The 12,254-nt window shown below is 49.4% G+C and overlaps 1 protein-coding gene across 3 annotated transcripts in view; it reads left to right on the top strand.

The window, feature by feature from the left end:
• Nucleotides 1-12,254, top strand: part of CENPM (centromere protein M) — a 412,428-nt gene that overhangs the window by 71,376 nt on the left and 328,798 nt on the right. For all 3 annotated transcript variants that reach the window (XR_010186836.1, XM_063940338.1, XM_063940339.1), the window contains exons 4-5: nucleotides 7,279-7,358; nucleotides 7,432-7,529. Coding sequence is in view for 2 of the 3 variants with exons in the window: in XM_063940338.1 (XP_063796408.1) it covers nucleotides 7,279-7,358; nucleotides 7,432-7,529 (178 nt within the window). In the remaining variant the exon portion in view is untranslated. The remainder of the gene's footprint in view (nucleotides 1-7,278; nucleotides 7,359-7,431; nucleotides 7,530-12,254) is intronic.

The raw sequence follows: 12,254 nt of genomic DNA, 5'->3' as shown, positions 1-12,254 counted from the left end.
GTTTTTGATACCGAAACCAGACGGTTCGGTGAGACCCATTCTAAATTTGAAATCCTTGAACACTTATATAAGGAAGTTCAAGTTCAAAATAGAATCGCTCAGGGCGGTTATTGCAAGCTTGGGAGAGGGGGATATTATGGTGTCACTGGACATCATGGATGCTTACCTACATGTCCCAATTTACCCACCTCACCAGGAGTACCTCAAGGTTGTGGTACAAAACTGCCATTACCAATTCCAGACGTTGCCGTTTGGTCTGTCCACGGCACCGAGGGTGTGTTCCAAGGTAATGGCCAAAATGATGATACTCCTTCGAAAGAAGGGAGTTATAATTATCCCGTACTTGGACGATCTCCTTATAAAGGCGAGGTCCAAGGAGCAGTCGTTGATCGGAGTAGCACTATCTCAGGAAGTGCTACAACAGCACGGCTGGATTCTGAATATCCCAAAGTCGCAGCTGGTTCCTATGACGCGTCTGCTGATATTGGGCATGTTTCTGGACACAGAACAGTAGAAGGTGTTTCTCCCGGAGGAGAAGGCCAAGGAGTTGTCATCTCTGGTCAGAGACCTCCTGCAACCAAAACAGGTGTCGGTGCATCATTGCACGCGAATCCTGGAAAAGATGGTAGCTTCTTTCGAAGCAATTCCCTTCGGCAGGTTCCTTGCAAGGAACTTTCAGTGGGACCTGTTAGACAAGTGAGGATCGCATCTTCAGATGCATCGGCTGATCACCCTGTCCCCGAGGGCCAGGGTGTCTCTGCTGTGGTGGCTGCAGAGTGCTCATCTTCTCGAGGGCCGCAGATTCGGCATTCAGGACTGGGTCCTGGTGACCACGGATGCAAGCCTCCGAGGTTGGGGAGCAGTCACTCAGAGAAGAAACTTCCAAGGACAATGGTCGAGTCAGGAGACTTCCCAACACATAAATATTCTGGACCTAAGGGCCATTTACAATGCCCTAAGGCAAGCAGAACCCCTGCTTCAAAACCAGCCGTTGCTGATTCAGTCAGACAACATCACGGCTGTCGCCCATGTAAACCGACAAGGCGGCACAAGAAGCAGGATGGCGTTGGCAGAAGCCACATGGATTCTCCGATGTGCGGAGTATCACGTGCTAACACTGTCAGCAGTATTCATTCCGGGTGTGGAAAACTAGGAAGCAGACTCCTCAGCAGGCACGACCTCCACCCGGGAGAGTGGGGACTTCATCCAGAAGTCTTCACGCAGATTGTGAACCGTTGGGAACTTCATCCAGAAGTCTTCACGCAGATTGTGAACCGTTGGGAACGGCCACAGGTGGACATGATGGCGTCCCGCCTCAACAAAAGCTAAAATAGTATTGCGCCAGGTCAAGCGACCCTCAGGCGATAGCTGTGAACGCACTAGTGACACCGTGGGTGTACCAGTCGGTTTATGTGTTCCCTCCTCTTCCTCTCATACCCAAGGTACTGAGGATAGTAAGTAAGAGATGAGTAAGAACTATACCCGTTGTTCCGGATTGGCCAAGAAGAACTTGGTACCCGGAACTACAAGAAATGATCTCGGAGGACCCATGGCCTCTGTCTCTCAGACAGGACCTGTTACTGCAGGGGCCCTGTCTGTTCCAAGACTTACCGCGGCTGCGTTTGAAGGCTTGGCGGTTGAACGCCGGATCCTAACGGAAAAGGGCGTTTCAGATGAAGTGATTCCTATGCTGTTAAAGGCTAGGAAAGACGCTGCCTGAAGTTCAGACGTTGTTAAGGGAGTGCTGCACATTCAGCCCCCTTTTTGTGCCTCCAGTGGCACCTTGGGATCTCAACGTAGTGTTGGATTTCCTAAAAGAGTTGAAGTATCTCACGTGGAAAGTGGTCATATATATATTTGGCCTTGGCTTCGGCTAGGCGTGTGTCAGAATTGGCGGCTTTGTCGTGTGAAAGCCCTTATCTGATCTTCCATAGGGACAGGGCAGAATTGAGGACTCTTCCCCAATTTCTCCCTAAGGTGGTATCAGCGTTTCATTTGAACCAACCTATTGTGGTGCCTGCGGCTACTCGGGACTTGGAGGCTTCCAAGTTGCTGGATGTAGTCCGGGCCCTGAAAATCTATGTTTCCAGGACGGCTAGAGTCAGAAAATACTGACTCGCTGTTTCTCCTGCATGCACCCAACAAGCTGGGTGCTCCTGCTTCTAAGCAGACTATTGGTCGCTGGATCTGTAGCACGATTCACCTTGCACATTCGGCAGCTGGACTGCCGCATCCTAAATCAGTAAAAGCCCATTCCACAAGGAAGGGGGCTCTTCTTGGGCGGCTGCTCAAGGGGTCTCGGCATTACAACTTTGCCGAGCTGCTACCTGGTCGGGGTCAAACACGTTTGCAAAATTCTACAAGTTGGATACCCTGGCTGAGGAGGACCTTGAGTTGCTCATTCGGTGCTGCAGAGTCATCCGCACTCTCCCGCCCGTTTGGGAGCTTTGGTATAATCCCCATGGTCCTTACGGAGTACCCAGCATCCACTAGGACGTCAGAGAAAATAAGAATTTACTCACCGGTAATTCTATTTCTCGTAGTCCGTAGTGGATGCTGGGAGCCCGTCCCAAGTGCGGATTGTCTGCAATACTTGTATATAATTATTGCTTAACTAAAGGGTTATTGTTATGAGCCATCTGTTCAGTGAGGCTAAGTTGTTATTCATACTGTTAACTGGGTATAGTTATCACGAGTTGTACGGTGTGGCTGGTATGAGTCTTACCCTGGATTCCAAATCCTTTCATGTAGTGTCAGCTCTTCCGGGCACAGTTTCCCTAACTGAGGTCTGGAGGAGGGGCATAGAGGGAGGAGCCAGTGCACACCAGATAGTACCTAATCTTTCTTTTAGAGTGCCCAGTCTCCTGCGGAGCCCGTCTATTCCCCATGGTCCTTAGGGAGTACCCAGCATCCACTACGGACTACGAGAAATAGAATTACCGGTGAGTAAATTCTTATTTTTTAGAGTTTATTATTTTACAGGGAGGCTGCTGGCAACAGCCTCCCTGCTTCGAGGGACTGAGGGAGGGAGCAGTGTCCGCCCTGCGGGGTCTGAGCCACTGTCTCCGCTGACTGGACACTGAGCTCCAGAGGGGATAGATCGTTCCCCGCTGCAGGGGATCGCTCACCCCAGCAGCATACCGCCGCCCCCTTACAGAGCTGAAGATTGTGGCGAGTGAGTCACTGACCCCCCTCACAAGCGGGGAGCCGGTGTGAAGATGGCGGCATCTGGTAGGAGCGCAGTATTAACTGCGCTCCAGGAAGCTCAGAGGTACATAGTGCGGCGCTGTGAGGGGCCAGCGCCTACACCCTACACTGGTCACACAGCCTGTCGGGGTACCCGGATCTCAGACAGCATCAATCCTCAGGCTAGTATAATCCTGTGAAGAGCGGGAAGACAGCGCCATTTTGGGGGCATAGCTTCTCAGAGCAGACCCAGCAGCGTTCAGCGCCATTTTCCTCCTGCCTGCACAGCGCTGTCAGTGAAGAGCAGTCCCTCCACAGCAACTCCAGCTATGTATCATGGTACTAGGGGCTTGTAGAAGGGGGGGCTGCAAAACGACTGTGTAACTTAAGGTGCACAGTCCGCGCTGATAAGGGGTCTCCCTTTATATTAAAAGCTGTTCGTGGGTTGGCTCCAGTCTCTGTGTCTCTCTTGCCATTCTTGGGGGTGAAACTGTCTGCCCTCCCCTGTGTGTGTGTGTGGAGTGTTTGTGGTCTCCATTAAGCAATGTCCAGGGACTCTGTGTCATATGCTGCAGAGGATATGTCCTCTCAGGATGATCACATTCCATGTAATCAGGATTGCACTGGTTTAGCACAGATTCCAGCAAGGGAGCCTAAGTGGTTATCCTCTATCCAATCTATGATTTCTCAGATTTCAAATAGGGTTGCACAAAATGAATCTGCAACTCAGGCTTTACAGAACTCTATGGCAGTATTGCCCAGTTCTGGTACATCAGGGCTCCCCACTGTATATTCACATAAACGTGCTCTTGCTCAGATCATGCAGGAAGATACCGATACAGACTCTGATACTACAGACGGTGACGGGGATGTGTTGCGGGGGGCTGCAATGTCCATTTCTGCCAGGAGAGGATTGTGGACTCGGCAGTGGACAGGAGATGCAGATTCTAAAAGGCACATGGAAGTATTGCCTTACAAGGGGGAGGAGTTGTTTGGAGATGGTCTCTCGGACCTCGTTTCCACAGCGACAGCTGGGAAGTCAGCATTTTTACCCCATGTTCCCTCACAGCCAAAGAAAGCACCGTATTATCAGGTACAGTCCTTTCGGCCCCAGAAAGGCAAGCGGGTTAGAGGCGCGTCCTTTCTGCCCAGAGGCAGAGGTAGAGGGAAAAAGCTGCAACATACAGCCAGTTCCCAGGAACAAAAGTCCTCCCCCGCTTCCTCTAAGTCCACAGCATGGGCTCCACAGGCGGAGCCAGGTATGGCATACAGGACTGGGTCCTGGTGACCACGGATGCCAGCCTTCGAGGTTGGGGGGTAGTCACACAGGGAAGAAACTTCCAGGGACTATGGACAAGTCAGGAGACTTCCCTACACATAAATATTCTGGAACTAAGGGCCATTTACAATGCCCTAAGTCAGGCAAGACCCCTGCTTCAACACCAGCCGGTGCTGATCCAGTCAGACAACATCACGGCGGTCGCCCATGTACACCGACAGGGCAGCACAAGAAGCAGGATGGCAATGGCAGAAGCCACAAGGATTCTCCGATGGGCGGAAAATCATGTGTTAGCACTGTCAGCAGTGTTCATTCCCGGAGTGGACAACTGGGAAGCAGACTTTCTCAGCAGACACGACCTCCACCCGGGAGAGTGGGGACTTCATCCAGAAGTCTTCCAAATGATTGTACACCGGTGGGAAAGGCCACAGGTGGACATGATGGCGTCCCGCCTCATCAAAAAGCTAAAAAGATATTGCGCCAGGTCAAGGGACCCTCAGGCGATAGCTGTGGACGCTCTGGTAACACCGTGGGTGTACCGGTCGGTGTATGTGTTCCCTCCTCTGCCTCTCATACCCAAGGTACTGAGACTAATAAGAAGGAGAGGAGTAAGAACTATACTCATTGTTCCGGATTGGCCAAGAAGAGCTTGGTACCCAGAACTTCAAGAAATGATCTCAGAGGACCCATGGCCTCTGCCGCTCAGACAGGACCTGCTGCTGCAGGGGCCCTGTCTGTTCCAAGACTTACCGCGGCTGCGTTTGACGGCATGGCGGTTGAACACCGGATCCTAAAAGAAAAGGGCATTCCGGAGGAAGTCATTCCTACACTGATTAAAGCTAGGAAAGATGTGACCGCAAAACATTATCACCGCATATGGCGGAAATATGTTGCTTGGTGTGAGGCCAGGACGGCCCCAACGGAGGAATTTCTGCTAGGTCGATTTCTGCACTTCCTACAGTCAGGGGTGACTATGGGCCTAAAATTGGGTTCCATTAAGGTCCAGATTTCGGCTCTGTCGATTTTCTTCCAAAAAAACTGGCTTCACTGCCTGAAGTTCAGGCTTTTGTGAAGGGAGTGCTGCATATTCAGCCCCCTTTTGTGCCCCCAGTGGCACCTTGGGATCTCAACGTGGTGTTGGATTTTCTAAAGTCGCTTTGGTTTGAGCCACTTAAAACCGTGGAGATAAAGTTCCTCACGTGGAAGGTGGTCATGCTGTTGGCCTTGGCGTCGGCCAGGCGTGTATCAGAATTGGCGGCTTTGTCATGTAAAAGCCCTTATCTGATTTTTCATATGGATAGGGCGGAATTGAGGACTCGTTCCCAATTCCTTCCTAAGGTGGTATCAGCTTTTTATGTGAACCAACCTATTGTGGTGCCTGCGGCTACTCGGGACTTGGAGGATTCCAAGTTGCTGGACGTAGTCAGGGCCTTGAAAATATATGTTTCCAGGACGGCTAGAGTCAGAAAAACTGACTCGCTATTTATCCTGTATGCACCCAACAAGCTGGGTGCTCCTGCTTCAAAGCAGACTATTGCTCGCTGTATCTGTAGCACGATTCAACTTGCACATTCGGCGGCTGGACTGCCGCATCCTAAATCTGTAAAAGCCCATTCCACGAGGAAGGTGGGCTCTTCTTGGGCGGCTGCCCGAGGGGTCTCGGCTTTACAACTTTGCCGAGCAGCTACTTGGTCGGGGTCAAACACATTTGCTAAATTCTACAAGTTTGATACCCTGGCTGAGGAGGACCTAGAGTTCGCTCATTCGGTGCTGCAGAGTCATCCGCACTCTCCCGCCCGTTTGGGAGCTTTGGTATAATCCCCATGGTCCTTACGGAGTTCCCAGCATCCACTAGGACGTCAGAGAAAATAAGATTTTACTCACCGGTAAATCTATTTCTCGTAGTCCGTAGTGGATGCTGGGCGCCCGTCCCAAGTGCGGATTGTCTGCAATACTTGTATATAGTTATTGGTTAACTAAAGGGTTATTGTTGAGCCATCTGTTGAGAGGCTCCGTTATATTTCATACTGTTAACTGGGTATAGTATCACGAGTTATACGGTGTGATTGGTGTGGCTGGTATGAGTCTTACCCGGGATTCAAAATCCTTTCCTTATTGTGTCAGCTCTTCTGGGCACAGTATCCTAACTGAGGTCTGGAGGAGGGTCATAGAGGGAGGAGCCAGTGCACACCAGGTAGTCCTAAAGCTTTCTTTAGTTGTGCCCAGTCTCCTGCGGAGCCACTATTCCCCATGGTCCTTACGGAGTTCCCAGCATCCACTACGGACTACGAGAAATAGATTTACCGGTGAGTGAAATCTTTTTTTTTAGAGCACAAACCCACCAAATACAGAGATGTCCTTTTTCACCTATCCCTTTTGCACCATATAGTGCGAGACCTTTAGGATCAGCTAAATAGCAATGTCCGTGAAGCACTAAATGGGGCCATTTGACATGATTTAAGGATAGGCGTATGTGGATATATCTGTATGGCTTATAAATCAGTGTCTGTACTGTATATAGTAGCTGGGCTTTTTTTAAGGTTCATTTGATGGGAACTAGAGAGTTTTTGATAACAGATTGCGGGTACTTGTGATATTAGTTCTGCTTGTGTTATTTCAGATTCTGGTTGTGAGTTGTGTTTTTTATTTAGTTTTTTTTTTAACCCTGAAATCTTGAAGTCCAAAATGTTTTTCTAGGGCCATAGGTTTTGGAAATACCTGTTCTGGGCATCAGGTCTCCAAGTAAAAGCTTTTAAGAAACATTTGGATCATTTGCACTGTCATGAACTAATATATACTTTCTATGTTTGCAGCCTGTCCAGCGTTATGTCTTCAATGAAATATTTGGATTCCCATTTTTTTCTTGGAAAAGTGTGTTTTCTGACAACGAAAGGTAATAACTGTTTGTCATTTCATTCATCTACATACTCCCCACGCAGTGAGTGATGGTATTCTTTCATTTTTAGGTAGAAATGGGGAAGTGCAACATAGTGCAGTGGATATAACCACGGTAAAAGATCTGGCAGACCAACACAGGAGTATTCTAATCCAATCTGCACTAGATGTAAGTATTGTGTTTTGTATTTAACTTGATAGTGACATCTGCAAATTATAGAAGTCCCTTTTCTTTATTATTATACTAAAACTGACAGGGACATACCACCAGTATAGGGATCTGTTCAGGACACCAGCATTAGGCATCCCGACACTGCTCAGAATCCCGATCGACCTCTGCCGGTACTCCTGATTGGTAAGCCGTGGGGTGGGGGGAGGTTAGGTTTAGGCCGTGGAGAGGTTGGGAAGGGGGGTGGGGGGATTAGGGTAAGGCACCCCCTGGGAGGGATAAGGTTAGGCTGCGGTGGAAGAGGAGGGTTAGTTTTAGGCACCACCAGGAAGGGCTAGGGTTAAGCTGCGGAAAGGGAGGGTTAGGGGGAGGGGAGGGTAAATGTATTTTCTCTATCGTCCTAAGTGGATGCTGGGGTTCCTGAAAGGACCATGGGGAATAGCGGCTCCGCAGGAGACAGGGCACAAAAAAGTAAAGCTTTTACCAGATCAGGTGGTGTGCACTGGCTCCTCCCCCTATGACCCTCCTCCAGACTCCAGTTAGATTTTGTGCCCGAACGAGAAGGGTGCAATCTAGGTGGCTCTCCTAAAGAGCTGCTTAGAGAAAGTTTAGCTTAGGTTTTTTACTTTACAGTGAGTCCTGCTGGCAACAGGATCACTGCAACGAGGGACTTAGGGGAGAAGTAGTGAACTCACCTGCGTGCAGAGTGGATTTGCTGCTTGGCTACTGGACACTAGCTCCAGAGGGACGATCACAGGTACAGCCTGGATGGTCACCGGAGCCGCGCCGCCGGCCCCCTTGCAGACGCTGAAGAGAGAAGAGGTCCAAAATCGGCGGCTGAAGACTCCTGAGTCTTCATAAAGGTAGCGCACAGCACTGCAGCTGTGCGCCATTTTCCTCTCAGCACACTTCACACAACAGTCACTGAGGGTGCAGAGCGCTGGGGGGGGCGCTCTGAGAGGCAAATAAAAACCTTATTAGAGGCAAAAAATACCTCACATATAGCCCACAGAGGCTATATGGAGATATTTAACCCCTGCCTAACTTCAAAAATAGCGGGAGACGAGCCCGCCGAAAAAGGGGCGGGGCCTATCTCCTCAGCACACAGCGCCATTTTCTCTCACAGAAAAGCTGGAGAGAAGGCTCCCAGGCTCTCCCCTGCACTGCACTACAGAAACAGGGTTAAAACAGAGAGGGGGGGCACTGATTTTGGCGATATTGTATATATATAAAAGATGCTATAAGGGAGAAACACTTATATAAGGTTGTCCCTATATAATTATAGCGTTTTTGGTGTGTGCTGGCAGACTCTCCCTCTGTCTCCCCAAAGGGCTAGTGGGTCCTGTCCTCTGTCAGAGCATTCCCGGTGTGTGTGCTGTGTGTCGGTACGTGTGTGTCGACATGTATGAGGACGATGTTGGTGAGGAGGCGGAGAAATTGCCTGTAATGGTGATGTCACTCTCTAGGGAGTCGACACCGGAATGGATGGCTTATTTAGAGAATTACGTGAGAATGTCAACACGCTGCAAGGTCGGTTGACGACATGAGACGGCCGACAATCTATTAGGACCGGTCCAGGCGTCTCAGAAACACCGTCAGGGGTTTTAAAAACGCCCATTTACCTCAGTCGGTCGACACAGACACAGACACGGACACTGAATACAGTGTCGACGGTGAATAAACAAACGTATTTCTCATTAGGGCCACACGTTAAGGGCAATGAAGGAGGTGTTACGTGTTTCTGATACTACAAGTACCACAAGAAAGGGTATTATGTGGGAGTGAAAAAACTACCTGTAGTTTTTCCTGAATCAGATAAAATAAAATGAAGTGTGTGATGATGCGTAGGGTTACCCCGATAGCAAATATTGGCGTTATACCCTTTCCCGCCAGAAATTAGGGTACGTTGGGAAACACCCCTTAGGGTGATAAGGCGCTCACACGCTTATCAAGTGGCGTTACCGTCTCCAGATACGGCCGCCCTCAAGGAGCCAGCTGATAGGAAGCTGGAAAAATATCCTAAAAAGTATATACACACATACGGTGGTTATACTGCGACCAGCGATCGCCATCAGCCTGGAGATGCAGTGCTGGGTTGGCTTGGTCGGATTCCCTGACTGAAAATATTTTATTCATGTAGAGCATTTAATAGGATGCATTCTATATATATGTATGTGAGATGCACAGAGGGATATTTGCTCTCTGGCATCAAGATAAGTGCGTTGTCCATATCTCCCAGAAGATGTCAGGGACACGACAGTGGTCAGGTGATACAGATCCCATACGGCAGATGGAAGTATTGCTGTATAAAGGGAAGGAGTTATTTGGGGGTCGGTCCATCGGACCTGGGGACCACAGCAACAGCTGGGAAATCCAACCTTTTTTACCCCAAGTTACATCTCAGCTAAAAAAGACACCGTCTTTTCAGCCTCAATCTTTCCTTTCCCATGAGGGCATGCAGGCAAAAGGCCAGTCATATCTGCCCAGACATAGAGGTAAGGGAAGTAGACTGCAGCAGGCAGCCCTTTCCCAGGAAAAGAAGCCCTCCACCGCGTCTGCCAAGTCCTCAGCATGACGCTGGGGCCGTGCAAGCGGACTCAAGGTGGGGGGGTAGTCTCAAGAGTCTCAGGGCGCAGTGGGATCACTCGCAAGTTGACCCCTAGATCGTACGAGTATTATCCCAGGGGTAAAGATTGGAGAGTCGAGACATCTTCTCCTCACAGGTTCCTGAAGTCTGCTTTACCAACGGCTCCCTCCGACAGGGAGGCAGCATTGGAAACAATTCACAAGCTGTATATCCAGCAGGTGATAATCAAAGTACCCCTCCTACGACAAGGAAAAGGGTATTATTTTTCCACACTATATTGTGGTACTGAAGCCAGACGGCTTGGTGACACATAGTCTAAATCTAAAATGTTTTGAACACTTACATAAAAGGTTCAAATCGAGATAAAGTCACTCAGAGCAGTGATAGCGAACCGGAATGTCCCTGGACATCAAGGATTACCTCCATGTCCAAATTTTGTCCTTCTCATCAAGGGTACCTCTGGTTCGTGGTACAGAACTGTCAATATCAGTTTCAGACGATGCCGTTTGAATTATCCACGGCACCCCGGGCCTTTTTACCAAGGTAATGGCCGAAAAGATGTTTCTTCAAAGAAAAAAGGCATCTAAATTATCCCTTACTTGCACGACCTAAAAAGGGCAAGTTCCAGAGAACAGTTGGAGGTCGGAAGAGCACTATCTAAAGTAGTTCTTCGACGGCACGACTGGATTCTAAATATTCCAAGAATCGCAGCTGTTTTCCGACGATACGTCTGCTGTTCCTAGGGATGATTCTGGACACGGTTCAGAAAAAGGTTTTTCTTCCCGAGGAAAAAGCCAAGGAGTTATCCGACCTGTCAGGAACCTCCTAAAACCAGGAAAGGTGTCTGTACATCAATGCACAAGAGTCCTGGGAAAAATGGTGGCTTTTTACGAAGCAATTCCATTCGGCAGATTCCATGCAAGAATTTTCCAAAGGGATCTGTTGGACAAATGGTCAGGGTCGCATCCTCAGATGCACCTGCGAATAACCCTGTCGCCAAGGACAAGGGTATATCTTCTGTGGTGGTTGCAAAAGGCTCATCTATTGGAGGGCCGCAGATTCGGCATACAGGATTTGATCCTGGTGACCACGGACGCCAGCCTGAGAGGTTGGGGAGCAGTCACACAAGGAAGAAACTTCCAGGGGGTATGGACGAACCTGGAAAAGTCTCTTCACATAAACATTCTGGTACTAAGAGCAATCTAAAATGCTCTAAGCCAGGCGGAACCACTCCTGCAAGGAAAACCGGTGTTGATTCAGTCGGACAACATCACGGCGGTCGCCCATGTAAACAGACAGGGCGGCACAAGAAGCAGGAGTGCAATGGCAGAAGCTGCCAAGATTCTTCGCTGGGCGGAGAATCACGTAATAGCACTGTCAGCAGTGTTCTTCCCGGGCGTGGACAACTGGGAAGCAGACTTCCTCAGCAGACACGATATTCACCCGGGAGAGGGGGGTCTTCATCCAGAAGTCTTCCACATGCTAATAAACTGTTGGGAAAGACCAATGGTAGACATGATGGCGTCTCGCCTCAACAAGAAACTGGACAAGTATTGCGCCAGGTCAAGAGATCCACAGGCAATAGCTGTGGACGCACTGGTAACACCTTGGGTGTACAAATCAGTATATGTGTTTCCTCCTCTGCCTCTCATACCAAAGGTATTGAAGATTATACGGTGAGGAGGAGTAAGAACAATACTAGTGGCTCCGGATTGGCCAAGAAGGACTTGGTACCCGGAACTTCAAGAGTTGGTCACGGACGACCCGTGCACTCTACTTCTGAGAAGGGACCTGCTACAACAGGGTCCCTGTCTCTTTCAAGACTTACCGCGGCTGCGTTTGACGGCATGGCGGTTGAACGCCAGATCCTAAAAGGGAAAGGCATTCCAGAAGAAGTCATTCCTACCTTGATTAAGGCAAGGAAGGAAGTCACCGCGAAACATTATCACCGCATTTGGCGAAAATATGTCGCGTGGTGCGAGGATCGGAGTGTTCCGACGGAGGAATTTCAACTGGGTCGTTTCCTACATTTCCTACAATCAGGATTGTCTATGGGTCTCAAATTGAGATCTATTAAGGTTCAAATTTCGGCCCTGTCAATATTCTTCCAAAAAGAATTGGCCTCAGTTCCTGAGGTA

This window comes from Pseudophryne corroboree, chromosome 9 (genome assembly GCF_028390025.1).
Source record: "Pseudophryne corroboree isolate aPseCor3 chromosome 9, aPseCor3.hap2, whole genome shotgun sequence".
Lineage (NCBI taxonomy): Eukaryota > Metazoa > Chordata > Amphibia > Anura > Myobatrachidae > Pseudophryne > Pseudophryne corroboree.
Note: the sequence above shows the minus strand (reverse complement) of the source record. Positions and strands in the feature narration are given on the sequence as shown.